The sequence below is a fragment of the Aspergillus melleus genome (assembly GCF_016097325.1).
Source record: "Aspergillus melleus strain CBS 546.65 chromosome Unknown contig2, whole genome shotgun sequence".
Classification (NCBI taxonomy): Eukaryota; Fungi; Ascomycota; class Eurotiomycetes; order Eurotiales; family Aspergillaceae; genus Aspergillus; species Aspergillus melleus.
In genome coordinates, this window is record NW_025763371.1 from 1,602,289 (window position 1) to 1,620,790 (window position 18,502).

Here is an 18,502-nt window from a genome sequence, read left to right on the forward strand (position 1 = left end):
ACTATGACGATGTATACTGCTTCATCTAGCTTCAGTGGAGAATAGAGGCATTCCAAAATGCTAACCATATACATTTCTCTAATTATGAACCAAATCCTCCTTGTTAATCCCGACTCTTCTCCCCCGCTGCTCCCGTACCCTTCATCTTCTTCTCTAATCCTAATGACTCTAGATCCTTCTTCTTGTAGTAATGCGGCGCCACTTCCACCAGCCATTCCGCCTGGAGCGGCATGTTGCTTCGCATGTACTCCTTGCTCGTCAAGACCAGTTCGAAGTAGATCACCCACCGCGGGTTCACCTCGAATAGCGTGCTGGATGGGTGCAGGTACACCGACTGCCCGTTCTTCACCGTCCGGTAGCTGTCCCCGCCGCGCTGGAGTCGCGCCGCATTCGGGAAGAAACCGGCCGTAATGGCCTTCTGGATCGGAACCAGGTTGGTCGACCCGCACGAGCTGACGCTCACCTCGACTCGGTCGCAAAGCTTCGCCAGCTGGTCGCGCACGTCGCGCGCCCGCGTCAGACTGCGCTGCTGCAGGAAGTTCTCCTTGGCCCAGACGAAGCTGAAGTCCGAGTCCACCCACTGGTTCCAAACGTTGAGCAGCGTCAGATGATCGCCGCCGTCCTTGATGGTGAATCGATTGCGGGCGCTGTCCGCGTGGATCTTCTTGTCTTTGGGCCGGAAGAAGAGCGCGCTGCCTTCGCCCAGCATCGACACGATGGAAAGCACCTCCTCCACACAGCCATACTTGTCCGCTGCCAGGATGGCTTTGGCGAGCATAGGATCCGTCGGGAACTCGGCCATCTGTCGGCCGATCTTGGTCAATTCACCCCGGTCGTTCAGCGCGCCCAGCGCGTACAGCTGTTCCAATGCGCGAATGATTGTCTCGGCCGGCGGAGGGTCCATGAAGTCGAATTCGAGGAGTTGGTCGATCCCCAGCGACTTCAGCATGAGGATCACACTGTTCAGATTTGTCCGCTGGATCTCCGGCGTCGTACTCTCCTCCAACTCGTTGTGATAGGCCCACTTGGTGTACAGGCGGAAGCATTTGCCTGGTCCTACTCGACCTGCTCGACCGGCCCGCTGGTTGGCAGAGGCTCGCGAGCACGGCGTCACCACCAGACTCTCCATTCCAGTCCGTGGGTTGAACACGTTCTCCTTAACGAATCCCGGGTCAATCACGTAGACAATTCCATCGATCGTCAAACTTGTCTCGGCAATATTAGTAGCTAGAACCACCTTGCGAGCCTTCGGCGGCGTGGGTTCGAAGATTTTCGTCTGGAGTTCAGACGGCAGATTGGCATAGATCGGACAAATGATCATTTCCGGTATTTTGCTTCCTAATTTTCGTGCCGTCTCCTGTAAACTTTGCTCGGCTGCCTCGATTTCCTCCTGTCCAGTCAAGAACACGAGGATATCTCCCTGGCCCTGCGTGATGTGGATCTGGAAAACCGTGGTGATCGCGGCAGCCAAGTAGTTGGCCTCGGGCTGCGAGGTGTAATGGATGTCAACCGGATACCGACGGCCGGGAATGTTGAAAATGGGCGCGTTGTCGAAGTACTGCTGGAACTTTTGCGCGTCCATAGTCGCGGAGGAAATCAGCAACTTCAGGTCCGGCCGGGCTTTGGCGATATCCTTCAATAGACCACAGGCAATATCCGTAGGGACCGTCCGTTCGTGCGCCTCATCGATCATCAGCGCGGAGTACTGGCTGAGATCGGGCTCCGTCAAGAGTTCACGCAACAGCATGCCGTCCGTCATGTACTTGAGCACTGTCTTATCACTCGTGTTATCCTCGAATCGAATGGCATATCCGACTTCGTTACCGATCTTCACTCCCATTTCCTCTGCCACTCGAGAAGCAACACTCATGGCAGCAACTCGTCGGGGCTGAGTGCATCCAACCTTCATACCGTTCTTGGTGTAGCCGGCCTCGTGGAGGTATTGGGGAATCTGGGTGGTCTTACCAGACCCAGTTTCACCAACGATAATAAGGACCTGGTGGTCTTCAACAGCCTGGATGATCTGATCCCGGAATTGGTAAATTGGCAGGCTTTTCCGCGTATCCTCCATTGACGCGGCCTTCTTCTCGGCAGCGTCAAGCTGCTCTTGGAATACCCGTTGTTCATGTGTCATAGGCTTTCGTGTGCCCTCCATCTTGGCGTCCATAATGAAGTTGATCTTTTGCGAATCGTCAAACACGTACTCGTAGTCCCCCTCATCCACAAATTCAGCCCGATTTATCTGGGCCTTGGCTTTAGCCGTTTGCTCCAACTCCCATTCTTCATGTTCGGTGACAAATCGCTCCTGTCCATAGTCGTCGCGGTCAACATAGCGTTTGTAGAGGGCGTCTTCTTTCTTCTTCCGATCGATTTTCCCCTTCTCCGTAATATAGTCCTCCGGCATCATGTAGCCATCGCGGTGGTCGTCAATCCGGAGTCGTTCCTCTGCGATTCGAAGAACCTCTCGGTTTCGGGCAAACTCTTCCTTCTCTTTGCGCGTCAGGTCCGGATTCTCGCGAAGCTCCGCGGTTTCTTCCGCAACCTGCCTCCGCAGAAGGGCAAGTCGCTCTGTCTCACGCTTCTTGAGATACTCCTGACGAGAGCGCAGACGAAGGTCGGGCATGACAGCCGCCCGAGCAGACGAGTCGTCAGCCAGAGCCCGTCTGCGAGCAGCCTCGCCCGCGCGGGTCCGATCCTCGACGATCTTCTTCGACTTGCCATCATCCTTCTTCGCCAACCGCTTAGCAAACTCGTCCCGTTCCTCCAGATCGCGCTTCCGCTCCAGCTCCCGCTTCACCTCGGGGTCTAGATCCGCCGAGGGCGACCGCGACCGCGCAGACCCATCGTCCAGCCGCGTGCGCTTCGCCGGCGATTCCGCAAATTCGCCGGCCCCCCGTTCCTCCTCTTCCTCGTAAAGCTCCTCCTCGGGAATCTCCTCGTCGCCCCAACGGTCATCGAAATCGTCCGCATCGCGTCGTCGCAGCTTCTTCGACCGCGGCCGGTCCCGACCCCCTTCCTCGCGACTCCGTTCCCGCTTCCGGCTCTCCTCCTTATCCCGGTCCTTGCCCCGGCTCCGCTCCTTGTTGTTATCCCTGCGCCTCCGTCGCTCGCGCTCTGCTTCGATGTTCGTCGGCCCCAGAGAGCCCGCGGAATCCGGCACCTCGTCTTCCATTTCTAGGAGTCGGTATTTCTTCTTCTCCCCTCCCCGCGCACTGCTCGAGGGCCCGCCGCTGGCGCCATTCTTGCTGCTGCTACTGCCGCCGCCGGCGCTGCTCTTGTTGACCCGTCCGTAGAGTTCGCTACAGAAGGCACCGACGTCATTCGAGCTGCCTTCTAGGAAGGGGACGAGTTTGTCTTGTAGCGAGGTCGCCGATTTCGCGGAGCCGGCGGTGGCGAGGACGAAATCAACAACGGTAGGGTCCGACGCGTTGGTTAGGCGGAGAAGGGAATCCGACACAAAGGTACGGTTATCCATGATCGGTCTCGGTAATTGTAAAAAGTCGCGAGGTCGGTGGTCCTCTGTTCTACCGGTCTGCAGAAGAGGTTAAGAGATTAGTCTCTCCCAATCAATGGTCTTCCCGTGAGATCCTCACTCAAAGCGCAGGGCTCATAGTCATGAAAGATAAATAGTTGTCCAGTAATATCGGGATCGGGCGCAATAAGATGGTGGCCAGAGGAGAGGGAGACGATGGCGAGTTGGAGGAGATCGGACTTTGCAACTGTCGGCCAAACGATGCGAAGAAGCTCCGCGGCGCCAAGAAATCGGCCGATCCAACGATGATGAATCATCAACATACTAGAACACCTAGTTATTGCATGATACGGCTCCTACGGATTTCAGAAGATTCAATTGGCATCCAAATTCAGATCTGGTTCATCGCAGTTTCTGCGCCCAGAAATGGTTGCATTCAAGAGTATAAATCACAAGCATTACCTGCTCTCAAGCCCGCTTGATCACATATCAGCTATGCCGTCCCATAATCCTATGAAACAGAGGGACAAAACAAAGAGGAAAAAGATTAATAACAGTGGTAGAAGGGAAATTCTCAGCCGCCAAGCAGATGGAGATACAAATGTAGGAAAGGGTTAATAGTCATCATTAAAGCCGCCCAAAGTGCATGAGAAATAACAGAAAGAGAAAGAAAAAACAATGGTTCTTCACAGGCCGAGCGCCAGAGAAAGAGGGACTGAGAGAAACACACAAAGAAAAACAGGCTGTTACATCAGACAAGTGCAGAAAAAACCTTCTTCAAAATCATACAGAGGCATGGGGACAGTCGCATGCAAAAAAAAAAAAGCAGCATCAAACGCTCAATCGTTGTTAGAACAAAGGAAAGTTCATTTCGGTTCGAGAAAGGAACGTGAGACTCAAGTGCATCGAGCTCCAAAAGGGCATTATCGGCCATTGGGCAGTGCAAGAGAGTGGTCGGAAGGCGTGATAAACCGAAGTGAAGAAGAAAAAAAAACAGAAACAAAAATGCGTTATTGCCGCGGTACATGACGTGGGCGTTCCCCATTGCACATTAGAAGCATCCATGTTGCCCGCTGCGTGGTTGAGCAGGGGCGTGTAAATTATTCAAATCCCAGATTGTCACCTCAACGCCATCATTAAATGTTGTTATTGTAAGGAAAGCACCAACTCCAACCAAATGCATCAATCAGTATGGTATCAGATGACCCCGGGGGTTTCAGACGTCGATCATCTCGGCGTCCTCAGCGAGCATTTCGTCGGCCGGACCCCAGTTGCCCTCGTACACTGTGGCTCCAGCTCGACGTCGACGTCCCACGAATTGGACGCCGTATGTCTCCAAAAGCTGATCTGCGGTCGGCCGATCGAGCGGTTGCGGAGAAATCATCCATCGCACAATCCTGTCCAAGGCTTGCTCATGGCTGGCATCAACCATGAAGCTCGGAGGGTCGACCAGTTCGCCGGACCGAGCAAGGGGGACGGCTTTTCGCTCGCTCGATCTACCGATGAAACTGTCGTCGCCGAACGTATCGTCACCAAAGTCCGAGGCGCACAGTTCTTCAAACGATGGCTCTTCGGACACAGGGTTGCCGGACGGGTCTCGGAAAACGCCAGTCTCGGAACTCCACGTGAGACTGGGAACGTCGCTCGTGTCACCATTGCGAAGCTTCTGCCACGAAAGACCATTGTCAGGAAGTTCAACGTTCCCGGCGATCTCAAACATGATTAGACCCAAGGAGAAGATGTCCGCGGGTTTGTCGTAGCGGCCCATCAAGATCTCCGGGCCAATGTATTCGCGGTCTCCTTCGCCGTCGATTCCATGGTCGGCAGGCCATCGCGTAGCCATGCCAAAGTCGGCGATTTTCAAAACCCCTTCGAAGGTGATCAGGATGTTGGCCGGTTTGAGGTCGAGATGGATAAATCCCATATCGTGGATATGTTTCAGTCCCTATTCGTCAGGTTAGCATAGCTGCCAATCAAGATTCGACAGATTCAAAACGAAAGGGGCGGGTCATACAATAGACAGCTCGAGCAGAATCTTCCAGATCCTGAAATCATCCAACCTTGCCTTCAGTCCAACCTGAGCAAGAAATACATCCAAGCTACCCTCTTCGCAGAACTCGGTTTGGATATACAAATGACCGTTGTCTTCCCAGCTGTCCATAAACGAAATGATGTGGTCGGAATTCGTCAAGGATTTGAGCACATCGACTTCTCGAATGCGGCGCTCGCGGTCCTTCAACCCCGAGTATGGCTGTTTGGATTTCTTGACCGCCCACACCTGCTCCAGCACGGGCTTAGGAGACTTTGGCTGGCTTGAGAACAGTGACGATACCCCTTGGTCGTGAGGCTCGGCCACACGGTAAACCTGGGAAAATTCCCCTGTACCGGTGAGCTCCACCTTCTCAAAGCGTGAAGTCAAGCTCGGGTCGACGTCCGGGGCATGGTATCCGCTCAGGGTCAAACTCGTCCTCTTGCCGGACTGCAACAAGGACTCACGCGGACCAGTCGGGGTGGCCGGCAATTCCGAGGAATTAAAGTCCGTATTGACCGAATGTTGTTCATTGGGCGCCGAGATAGACAGGCCGCTTGGGTCGGGGGGAAAGAGGTGATCCTGGGGGGTTCGTGGGGATCCACGCTGGAATCTGTCATGGAGAGGACTGGAATTCGTCCCCATGGCCTCCGAAAGTCTCTCGAGGGAAGCTATTTGCGATGTGGCCGGGGGGTAAGTGCGCGATGGGAAGAAGGTTTGTTTGGTCGGCGTCGGTGGGAGATCGTATTCACTGAGGGGTTGGCTATCATGCCGGGCTGATGGAGACTGCGACTGCATCCCTTCATCACCGTCTACACTGACAAAGCTACCGCGACGCGAAGCCTCCGGTCGACTGAATGAGTTTCCAAAGATACCCATACCCCGCGCGAACGGGCCTAGCTTGGGCCGTGTGCTAAGAGGGTTGGATGGGGACTGGGATGCATCCGATGGGCGAACTAGCGTTGACCTTCCCAAGGACAGCTCCGGCTGCGCTTTCTGTCCGGTAGGGAAAAGGTTGATGGGCCGTTTGCACGGCGTGTCGGGCATGTTCTTGCTGAAGCCCATCATGTTTTGGGGGTCTTCGGCATTGCGGTTCTTTTTCGAAATGAGCCCCGTGGACATAAAGGCAGCCGGCAGAGGCTTCACAAGTTTATAGTTCTCCGGGGTAGCGAATGAATCGGTGGAAGACGTCGAGTCTTCACGTGTGAGTGGACGAACGGCTCCTGGTCGGGTGGCACCCGCCGGGAGCGATTTGGAGAAATTGAACACCCCTCTCGGGCGATCAGCCTTGTGGACAGGTTCATGGGTAGGCGAGTCATCGACCAAACTCGAGCTTGATGATGATTGCGTTATCGTCCGTGAGAGCGGGTGGGCAGTCGGACGCGTTTGCCCGTGAGCATTGTTTGTTGATGAAAATAACGGGCTAGCCGGAACCGGTCGGGGAGAGAACAAGCTATCGCGAGTCGGTTGAAAGAGGTTGCTATCCAGAGACGGGCATGGTCGAGGACTCAAGGGAGAGCCGCTGTCCGAGGCTTCGGACTCGCCCATGGCTTTTGGTCGAGAGAAGATAGAGCGATCGCTTTGGCGTTGCTGGAGCGTTGAGCGTCGCAGAGAAGATGAGCGTTTCGGGATCGTGGCAAAGGGACTGAATGGGGTGGCAGAAGGAAAGGAGGGTGTCTCTTCATCCGTCAGCGACTCGCCTGCGGATTCATCAACAGTGGCAGGCGCGTCCTCGCTGTCGAAGATACTGAACTCGTTAGAGAGGTTCGCGGTGTGAACACTTCGCCGCTTGGCCGACGGACTGCCACGAGAGGCCCGATCAAGATTCATTATTCCGTCACTGCGCTTGAGGGGGCTGACGGTTGCATATGAGCCAAAGGTCCCGCTCCGCCGTTTCTCGACACGAGACAACGGTGGACGCGGTGAAAGAGTGGAAGTTTCCGGGAATCCAGCGGGGGTAGTCGAACAACCATTCCCGCTCGTATCATCATCATCTGATTGGACGCTCATTCCCCTGGCTGAAGGGAAGTTTTCCACGTCGGGCGTCGTTGGAACGGACTGTGCAGGTTTCGTGTTTCCCTGGTCCGCGGAGATGTTCAAGGCGCGTTTGGCAGGACTCCTCGGGGATGTCCGCACACGGCGCATCACAGGCCGCGTGATTTTGGCGCTTGGCGGGTATGGCACGGCGAATGGAGATTGATGAGAGGAGCTGGGAAATAGGACGAAGTTGTTTTGCGAGGAGCGTCGCGAGGGCGACAGAGGAGATGAGATGTAGGGCGTTGTTTTGGAAGGAGAGTGATTCCGGGAGGTGAGAAAAGAAAAGTTGGAACTCTTGGAAGGAGATCGCGACAGTGATCGTCGTAACTGGCGAATGGCCGAACTGGCATCAACATGATGGATTCCCGTGTGGGATGGGAGATGGAGGGTACCACCCGCATCACGGTGAGGTGAAAAGGTCGCGACCATGATGGATTGTTCGCTAAAAATCAAGAGCAATCCGGTCGATGTAGGTAGGTCGAGATTTGGAAAGTAGAATGCGCCGTGAACGGGGTCGACGAGCGAATCGAGGTGCAAGTTCGTGACGGATACAGTGATCTTCACCCGCGACGGAGGTTGACAACAACAGAACAGATGGCGGGTAGGAACTGTGGCGGTGCGATTGTTGTCGTGTCTTAGCCCGTAAGCAAAATGTAGCAAGGTAATCGATTCCACAGCGGAATGCTGCGAACGTAAGGCGCGGCGGCAGCAGTATCAAGACAAAACAAGCAGGCTATACAAAGCAAGCGAAAGATGCACATCCCATCAGATTATTCGAAGGCTGACCGAGCTCTCAACCCACTTCGTCGATGCCTCTGTACGCGCAGCGCGACTGCGTAAGAGGAGGTGGGGAGGGGAAGAGTAGAGATTCCCGGGAGGTCGGTCCTCGTCGTGCACCAAGGGCACTGAGCCACGCGCCTGAAACACAAGATACGTCGGCGCTCGCAGCGTCCGTCGGCGCTTGGGATTCGACCGGGAATGTTTCAGGGTGACCACGACAATGTCAAAACAAGCAGGCGCGTCGCGAAGATGCAGGAGCGAACGAAACGAGTATACGCGCGACGAGGTTAACACGAGAATTCGAAGGTCGCGCGAGAAAATAATCAAATAAAATATAATAAAAAATCACTGGTCGACGCGCGAGAGGCAGATAGGATCCGTACAGACGCAGGCGGGTCGATTTGATTTGATCGCAAGAGAAGCAGCAGCAGCAGCTTTCGTTCTCCCTTCCGTCTCCGTTTCTTTAAAAGCCCTGTATGACCGTGTAGACACAAAATCGGTTGCGCAAGGGGTGGCGGAAGTGGTCGAGTCCCTCCAAAAATCGAGTGCCACGCGAAGGAGAGAGAGCGAAGGCGAGACGAAGGAAGGGATGAGATAGACGGAGAGGGGGGCTGATGAAGTTGCGGTATGCAGCCGTCCTCAGTCAATAAATGGCCCGAGGAAATTCCCTTGCGGGAGATGGAGGGGGGGTTTATGTGGAGGAAGACAGTGCGCGATTCTATTTCTGAAAATGGATCGATTTAAACGGACTGAATTCGGCGAAGACGGGATCTGCTCACAGCAGACAGATTGACAGGATGAAGCTGGAAAGAGCAGACGAGCAATTCAAGAAGGAGAAAAAAAAAATCAAAAAAAAAAAGGTTAAGGCCCAGTTAGATCCATCTGGCATCGTTCGCCTCCTCCGTCGCCTTCCAGCCAATCCTTAGGCGGGACTCGATGTTTTTCTGCTGGCACGCGCTGCGCGTCTTTTGTTGTTGACTGCGGCCTGTTTGGGTTTAGCGCCGGGAGAGTCACGCGTAGCCCCAAGGGTTCCCGCGCGCCCCAGTCCATCATACGATGACCATACACCTTATGAATCTACTGAATATGACTCAATCATTCATTCATTCATTCATTGAAGGCGTTGAATATTGACAAATTTGATGATTACTCCCGTCAAGAACCACTTTCAACTTTCAACTTTCAACAAGGCTGCCAGATCCGGCACCCCGACCCAACGGCAAAAACAGGTTAATCTCGGTACCCGAGACAAGGTTCCGCTACCCACCGGGTTTTCCCCCTATCGATAATGTTGATAAGCAAAACAACGCGGGGGCTTCGGATCAGCCCAGTCGCGTCCCTTGCAGGTGCTCTTCATTTATTATGATTGTATATACAACTACTATCTTCAGAACATCGCACTGCCCGCGTCCTCCGTCTACGGTTGCAACGCGCATCTCGCCACATCGTCTCCTGATACATGGTCCAAATCTCTTGGGTAGAAATTAGAAATCAACGTCCCTGGTCCAAAGTATGTTGTCATGTGCTCCATAATTCAAGTGGTGCCAATTACGGGAGTGCCTTGGTGGCAAAATAATAATAATAATAATAATAAACACACGGGCACCCGATCAGGCACCTGTCCACCTTATTTATACTTCTAGAATTTTCGACATCCAAGTTTTTGCAGAGTAGGCCTTTTCATAACGTCGTTGGGTATAACTACGGAGTATGACCTCGTAGCGGCTAGATTATCTGGTCTACCAGAGTACACGTGTCCGACCCTCATTCTGGACGTGTCCGATCCCGTCGTCATTGATACTGATAGTGCGAGCCATATCATTATCAGGTCGCCAAATCGATCTACCCACCGAGATAATCTTATGTGATATGATGGCCCGGGTATTTCGATTACGCTCTTCCTCTGTATATCTGGGTACTTGAGATTGATTTTCCCTTCGATCGTCCTCCGCATTGAAGCTTAATCCTCCATTCCAACGTCCTCCAGATTTTACATGTCCGGTTAGTGTTACAGGTCACAGATGAACCATGGTCGGGGGGTCGCATTATCAAGATGTGGGGTGAAGGGCAAGCAGCGACAAAATATATCTCTCTTCCGCTCCGCGACCACAACAATTTCTCTCACAAACAAACATCTCATCCTGCCGCTGCAACCTGAATGAAATCAATTCGAGTATAATGGAAATGTAGCAGCAGTAAACAACAATAGCCCCTCCGCTTGCTACCATACAATAATACCAGATTGTAGTCAAGACCACTAGGCCTCATAGTCAGTCGGCTGCCCCTCCACTAAATATTTTCACCCTTGATTCAAATAATTGATTTAATGGTTTCTTAGTTTCATCCCTACCGAGAGACATCCATCCTCAAACTTCGATGAATAATTAATTATGCGCCCCGGTGAGTTAATCCATATCCATAAACCTAATCCCACAGACCCATCTCCCATCCCTTACACCGCATATCAAGCCTCTCCCCAACTCGACATTTCGCCTGTTCAGGACTTCTTCAGGATCCATGACGCTACGGCCAACCCCTTGCGAACCATCTTGCTTTGCATATCTCACGATGCCTTGTTGCTTTGCTCTTGTAGGGTCTAGATTAAATATTGACATGTCAAAATCAACTGCCTATTCGCATAGTTCTGACTGTCTGGACATGATTAACGAACTAAATAACTTCTCGACGTTGGTCTTCTTGCGGAGCTAGCGTACACATTTCCCATAACCTGGGCTTCTACTATAAGATACATTTGTCATTACAAATTCGCGATGAGCTCAAGTCGTGATAATGTCATGGTTCTATCTAGACACAGCTCCATCCAGCATGCGTCATCACGGGTGGTTTAGGCTACACCCTTAGAACATCGTAGATAAACAAACCGAACTAAATTCAAGATTGCACCTCAACCTGCAGAAGAGGTTACGTTGCAGATGGCATCTCCACGAAACTCCATCCAAATACAATCCCGCTGCTATCTGTCACTCGACGTAATGCAAGGTCCTTTGCCCCGAGGCTCTGGTTGAAGCAGATGTCAAACGGAGAGCCCTTAATTGTGACAGACATACGCATAGTGTTTGGCAACCATGCCAACGCTGCTCTGCGATGTAATGAGGTTGAAGTTTATCTTAGATCGCCTGCGACCTTCGGCAAGGAGCGAATGCGAAAGGCAACCTATTTGGCCCCTTTAATCTAACGTCATCATGACAACCCATGGGATCTTGATCTCACGAAGTAAGGAATGTTCGAGACCAGGGTTCTCTGCATGAGCGGTCATATCACGATGATGCAATGCAGCAGATACTGACAAGTAGTTCTGATATCTGCTTAAGACTTCCTTGGAATTGGTGCTCGGTTTACCTCGATGCTAGGTACGGTGGAAATGTCACTGCGACAGGCATCCAAAAGACGTTATGCAAGGTTTGTTTCTATATTTGGTGGTGACCACAAGGCAGAGGACTAACTCGATATAAACATGCTCTGGCTCTTGCATAAGTAGTCCCTCCCCCTAGATGCGTCCTGAGATATTGTGGTCCAGTTCTCGCCGTGCAATCAGTTAGAAGTCGATATTTCAAAGTCGAACATATTCGACCCGACAACCGCGAGATGATAGTTATCTGTTGACATATCAGGTACTGCGAGGACTGACATTACCTAAATGAGGTTTTTGGTATAAGTCCACATTTTTCTCCTTTCATCTGTTGAGGTTGCCTATCCTCCGAAACTGACCAGAAGGTGTTTCGAATGAGGCGTGCTCGATTTACTCAAGGCCTCGGGGAGACTTGAGTCCGGCTGCTCAACCAAGAGCAAAGATAGAGCCACAGGAGCCAACAAGAACAAGTGGGAAAGAGGGGAAATGAAAGGAACCGGGTTGTTTTCTAGCAGTAGATCTGCCTTGTTTTTCGCATGGCATGGTCAGCACAACTGAAACCCCACCAGCCAGAGGTCAGTAGGAAGGCGATACCCGTACTGTTAGAAGTATGTGCTTAGTATTAGGGGGGGTTTGACTGGATAATGAGATAGAAGCTAGGGAAAGCGAACCATCCGGTTGACTTTCGTAGTCAGGCCTCGGACAAGGCCAGGACAGGCACGCCTCCACGAAGGGGAATTCCTGAGGGGTACGTCTGCGGGGCACAGGAGAAGGGAGCCTGCATATGTAGGCATATGCATGACCATCAACCTGGTCATGATCAAAATCGGGGCCCGTCACGGGCTGGATTGGCCAAAAATGCTCATCTCTGGTGCAATCCCTCGTCTTCCTGGTTCTCTGGCAGGTGAGGGTTTACCCTGTGATTTTCCAGAAACAACACGGGAGGGAATACGTTGAGGATTACCCATTCGCGACGATCGGATCATCATGTACCTGAGACTGCCATGTCGAGAGGTACGTGCGCGGGGCCCTTGAGGGACACAATAGCGAAACGCCGGTCTATACTGGCTCAGAGAGACTGAGTAACTAGAACCAGGCGGATACCTTTTCCACTCCGACGCTCAGTCTTCTTCCTGGCTTAGGCGTGGCTACCCTGCGGCCACTGCAGGGCAGATGGTCACTAGCCCGTTTCCCAGTGACATGGAGAGGTACTGTACCTATACCTCGTGACCCTCCTTTTGGAACTCCATGTCACTAGTACAGTACCTGAACCGTAATACCCGATACTTCAGGTATTTCATACTGTATGTAAAGTACATACCATACATACAAGTCACGGGCCAGGCTAAGCGCCCATTTTCCCGACATCGGGCCAAGCGGATCTAATCTAAACGTCTCATCCTCCCACTTGCAGTTAACGCCCAAGACATTTGCTTGGGCCCGTGGGGCTTGCTTTTAGCCCGGGAGGGTGGCCTGAGCAGGGTGTGCCATGACTGGTATACCGTCATTTGTTCCTGTCTGCAGACATGGATGGAAGCGCAGCAGCAGTGGAACCTCTGTGGCGTGTTTCGGCTACGAAGAGAACTCGACCGTTCGTAGAGGATGCTTCCAGCGGTGCATGATCGGTAGGGGCGTTTATTATTCTTTTCTTCGGAGTGTTTCCTTTGACCGATCTATTCCTAGGAATAAACAGGAAGTGGACAAGCTAAACAGAGTACTTCGTAGGTATCTGTATTACCACCAGCGACAGGGGATGAGGATCTGTAGGTATGTACATACATACCATGTCACCCTACTATGGTGTACTACAGTACTACTACCACCTCCCCCTCCTTATTCCACTTCGTCTTTTTTTCTTTTTTCTTTTTCTTCAGCACTAAATATTAATCAATCAGTTGGTGGAACCGAGGACGACTATCCTACGCCATTCCCGGCCCGCTGTCAGAAGAACCACCGCCTGCTTTTGGTTTGCCTAGAGAAACCGTCTTGCTGGATCCGCTTTCTTGAAGTTAACCTGACGAAATTTTTTTTAAATTATTTTTTCTTAATCGTGTCGGCCCAGTTCCAGTTTTCTGGTTGCAAAACAAAAAAGCTATTGTCCCTGCTCTGTTTATACCCCATCGACTAGTACATATAAAGTACCCTCCCCTCGCCCGCAGCTGCGTTGAGAATAATTTTTTTAACCCCCCAACCCCTCACAGGCTGCTTCCCCAATTTATTCTACCCTTAATTTCCCTCTTTTTTTAACGCCCTTCTCTTATAATCACATACCAGATCCTATTCAATGGAGCCTGTGGAACGGAAGCCCGAGGCCGGCTTCCCCGTCTATCGCAACATGCCCTCCACGCAGCAGCAAGCTTCTGGAGAGCTACCCCGCTTGAAGGCCACGCCGCATGACGAGCTCCACGACCTTCTTTGCGTCGGATTCGGTCCCGCCTCCCTGGCAATCGGCATTGCGCTTCACGATGCTCTGGACCCGTGCTTGAATAAGTCGGCCCCGGCTGACTGGCAACCCAAGGTCTGCTTCCTCGAGCGACAGAAACAGTTCGCATGGCACTCCGGTATGCTCGTTCCGGGCTCTAGGATGCAGATCTCGTTTATCAAGGATTTGGCCACCCTCCGCGATCCTCGCAGTAGCTTCACCTTCCTCAACTACCTTCACCAGAAAGACCGTCTGATCCATTTCACCAACCTGAGCACCTTCCTTCCCGCTCGGATGGAATTCGAAGACTACATGCGCTGGTGCGCGTCACGATTCTCCGACGTCGTGAGCTACGGAGAGGAGGTGGTCGAGGTGGTTCCTGGCAAAACCGACCCCAACAGCTCGGTTGTCGACTTCTTCACGGTGAAGTCGCGGAACGTCGAGACTGGCGCCATCACATCGAGAAGCGCTCGTAAGGTGGTTGTCGCCATCGGAGGTACCGCCAAGATCCCTCCAGGTCTCCCCCAGGACCCCCGAATCATGCATTCTTCCAAGTACTGCACTACCCTGCCCTCTCTACTGAACGACGACCGCCAGGCGTACAACATCGCGGTCCTGGGAAGTGGCCAGAGTGCCGCCGAGATCTTCCACGACCTTCAGAAGCGGTACCCCAAGTCGAGGACCACGCTGATCATGAGGGACACTGCCATGCGTCCCAGTGACGATTCTCCTTTGTAAGTCGAACTCCCACCTCAGCCAAATCTTAGTATTTCATAGCCTAACGATAGGTTACAGTGTCAACGAAATCTTTAATCCCGAGCGAGTCGATAAATTCTACCACCAATCGCCCGCCGAACGCCAGCGATCCCTTGCCGCTGATAAGGCCACCAACTACAGCGTTGTCCGGCTCGAGCTGATCGAGGAGATTTACAACGAGATGTACCTCCAGCGAGTTAAGAACCCCGACGAGACGCAATGGCAGCACCGCATTTTGCCCAACCGCAAAATTACGCGAGTCGAACACTACGGACCCAAGAGCCGGATGCGCCTTCACCTGAAGTCCGCCAAGGACGAGACGGAGAGTGCGGTGAGCGAAGGCAAGGAAACGCTGGAGGTCGACGCCCTTATGGTGGCAACGGGATATTTCCGCAACGCGCACGAGCAGCTCCTGCAAAATGTGCAACATCTGCGCCCTGTGGGCCAGGAAGGGTGGAACCCGAGCCGGGATTATCGGGTCGACCTAGACCCCAGCAAGGTTGCCGCGCAGGCCGGGATCTGGCTGCAAGGCTCCAACGAGAAAACGCATGGCCTGAGTGACAGTCTTCTGTCGGTTCTGGCCGCTCGCGGCGGAGAGATGGTGAGCTCGCTCTTTGGAAGTCAGCTTGCGGACGGGGTGGTGCAGGACACGCCCAAGTTCCGCGCTATGCTCTAATTGAAAAAACCCTAATCGGAAAAAGGGGGGAGGAAAAGAGTGTGAAAAAGGGCATTGGTCCAGATCCGCTTCTTTTAGGCGAATATGGCGCTAAAGGAATAATTCCCTGGCAGCGGATGGACCAGCAAACCGAAATGGACAGTGAACACGGAGAATGGGAAGTGAGATGCCGATGAACCCCACCGGGGGGTTGCCAAAAAATCTACTGATATATTCAAGTTGCCTGTTAAACATTAAAGAGACATGTCACATTATTCTACATACCACTATCTACGCGTTGTTAATTTTTTTTTTCTTTATTTACTTTCTTTTGGAGATATATTTGATAGAGGTAGATACAAATGCTTTTAACAATTTCACCGCTAGTTAAAGAAGGGTTCCACGAGAGCTCGAGTCCGAGGGAGGGGAAAGGCTCCATTATTTTCTGGGAAAATTTTCTAGCATGCAAGCCTAGTCAAGTGCCTGAGTGGTGGACTGGGCATTTAGTTAGGTTGCGTCGCAAACCTACCAAGAGGGAGACCCGCTGATGTCAAGCGAATAATGTTACCGCGTCAGACACGCACACACACAGACATGTCCGAGAAACCAGATGGGAAATCAAAATTGGTAGGAGACAGACGGGCTCGTTCGTTGTGAATGGAGTGCCGATTCAGAATTAAACCAATTGTCGCGAATTCCAAGGGACATTCTTCATGCGAATCCCGTGCGGTGCAGGAATTAAAGATGTGGTCGGTTCCTGATAATCTGATCAGATAAAAATTTTCGTCTGTTATCTGATGGCGCCATCCCACAACCCGTCAATTGGCATTGGGACCAAGACCGAGGCGTGGCTGGCGCGCTATTTTCTTTTTTTTCTTCTTTTGTCTTTTCTTTTTCCAGTTTTCACTCTTCTCCATTCCCATCCATAAATCCTTCGGCCATTCAACCATGCTGAAAGGCTCATTGTGTCCACCAGAGCATCCACTGCCAAGGACAGCAAAACGAGGGAAGGAAAAGGATAGGCCCACCACTGCCTCATTACGGGATGTCGATGTACACCGTACGAAGGAGTAACTCGGTATCGGTGTAGGGACGGCGAGCTTTTTTCTTATTGGTATATAATCTTTTGGGATTTCTGGATCTGCAGGGATTTCCCTTGCCTCGTGAAAGCTGTTGCTCCGATTTCGTAAGGTAATGGAAGGAATATGGATGGCATTCAATAATCCTCTTACAGCTTGCATTCGCCTGTCAAACTAATGCAATGCAGGGTCTGGTCTGGCCTGGTCTGGTCTCTTCCTCTCGTCCCCTGATTTCTTTCCCCCCCTTCTCAGTCTTCGTCAATACTCTCGGAGTCCGAGGTATTTTCTCGGAACTTAGGCCAGCAAGTCGTTTCCATGTCAGGAACCGAAGGCTTTAGCTGCTTGATTAGGTAACTGATTGATTAATGATTGATTGATAATGGTCAACCGATCTCCACTTCGGCCTCCTCTCTGCCTTCTGCTCTGCTCCAAATTCGCTCTCCCTCCCAACCCCGTTAGCTTCCAGCACCCACAAAAACCCAAGAATCCAACCCGCTGCTTGCATCATCGACCCTCTGGTTCGGGCCAATGCAATGCACGGAGAGAGAGTCATTGACGGGGTAGTCCGGTCTCTGGCGAGAAATTTCCCTTCCCTCCTTCGTCTCTTTTCCACCCGGCTTTCCCTCCCTTCCCCCCCCTTCGGCCTTCACGAATGTGCTAAACTCTTTCCTACCTGCTACCCTCGGAATTACTGATTCATCCTCCCGAGTTCCCCATCTTGTCCCCATCATGCCACTTCATGCCACGCTTTCTGGTGTCGGAGTCTTTCCCCCGTTTTGGTTCATCCCGACGACGATCCTATTTTCTGTATGCGACAGCTCGCGCAGCTCGCAATATCTGGCCCGATCGGGTCCAGAACCCATTGCTTGACCGGTCTTGCGAGTCGTTCACGTCTCTTCACCCGAGGGGGGTCTATCATTCCATTTCATTCATCCTTCGGGAATAATAGACCAAAAGGCAAACGTAGGACTGGGGGATCTAGTATGGTCGATCTACATTTCTTCGGTTAATATTAAATCTGCACTAATTTCGCTCCTTTCCTTGTCCCTTTTTCTTCAATTCGTGCAAGCTTCCTGCGGTGGCGGTTCTATGCGACCTAGCGTCTACCAGGTATACTCACAGGGGACAGGAATCCCTGTTGATGTACTCCGTATCCCGTGTCCCGTACCCAATTGTTCGTTTTCTTTTCTATCTAGGTGCTTTCCAATTATTCAAACTGCTTAGCCCATCGCAAGAGAAAACAACCAACAGACCGAAATGAAAGGAGTCGAGATCGTCTGTCCAACAGTGACAGACAAGAACTTCTCAGGTACCTACTCCGTAAGCTCCAACAGGGATCTTCTTGTATTTTTGCGCTAGTTTCGAGGGCATTTTCGTGCCTTTACCTAAATTGTAGGGAGACGATTACTGTTAAGAAAAATGAAACTGAAAACGAAAATCCCTAGACGGAGCTTACGGAGTACAAAACAGATTAGATCCAGCGACTAGGTAGCAGAAAAAACAAACACGATAATAACAACTAACTGCATCAAATAATTCGAACAGCTAACTAAGAGTAAGATGAGACAATCCGGGATGAGTACCCTGGTTCCTTAGAAACATAAACGGATCTGATAAAAAGAAATTATCTTCACCACAAGTCCAAAGAAACAAAAGACAAAGGGAAAAAAATTTAAAAAAAACCCACCCGTACATCCTTCCGAGATAAGATCCTAGCGCGGCATTTGACTTTTGGGCTAATTAAGGCGCACGAAATTTGCGAGATCGGATGTTTCGAACCCGTCTTGGGTCGTACCGTGTATGTGGGTACTGTAACAGACGGTATCATGGACGTGTCACTAAGTATGGGTGTATGTAATATTTGTAATAGGCGGTTATGGTATTTATCTTACTTGATGAATA

The 18,502-nt window shown here is 51.8% G+C and overlaps 3 protein-coding genes across 3 annotated transcripts; 1 reads left to right on the forward strand and 2 right to left on the reverse strand.

The window, feature by feature from the left end:
• Positions 1–103: 103 nt before the first annotated feature.
• On the reverse strand, positions 104–3,475 carry LDX57_003382 (putative mRNA splicing factor RNA helicase (Cdc28); the record flags this gene model as incomplete). Its single annotated transcript, XM_046085028.1, has 1 exon — positions 104–3,475. The coding sequence occupies one exon, from the start codon at positions 3,473–3,475 to the stop codon at positions 104–106; it is 3,372 nt and encodes a 1,123-aa protein (XP_045940991.1).
• A 377-nt stretch (positions 3,476–3,852) lies between these two features.
• Positions 3,853–9,153, reverse strand: LDX57_003383 (tyrosine protein kinase SWE1). The gene is made up of 2 exons (XM_046085029.1): positions 5,487–9,153; positions 3,853–5,417 (listed from the first exon to the last, which is right to left on the reverse strand). The coding sequence occupies exons 1-2, from the start codon at positions 7,965–7,967 to the stop codon at positions 4,689–4,691; spliced, it is 3,210 nt and encodes a 1,069-aa protein (XP_045940992.1). The 5' UTR covers positions 7,968–9,153; the 3' UTR covers positions 3,853–4,688.
• A 4,819-nt stretch (positions 9,154–13,972) lies between these two features.
• On the forward strand, positions 13,973–15,542 carry LDX57_003384 (lysine N(6)-hydroxylase/L-ornithine N(5)-oxygenase family protein; the record flags this gene model as incomplete). Its single annotated transcript, XM_046085030.1, has 2 exons — positions 13,973–14,844; positions 14,906–15,542. 2 exons carry the CDS (start codon positions 13,973–13,975, stop codon positions 15,540–15,542), a joined length of 1,509 nt encoding a protein of 502 aa, XP_045940993.1.
• Between the last annotated feature and the right edge of the window lie 2,960 nt (positions 15,543–18,502).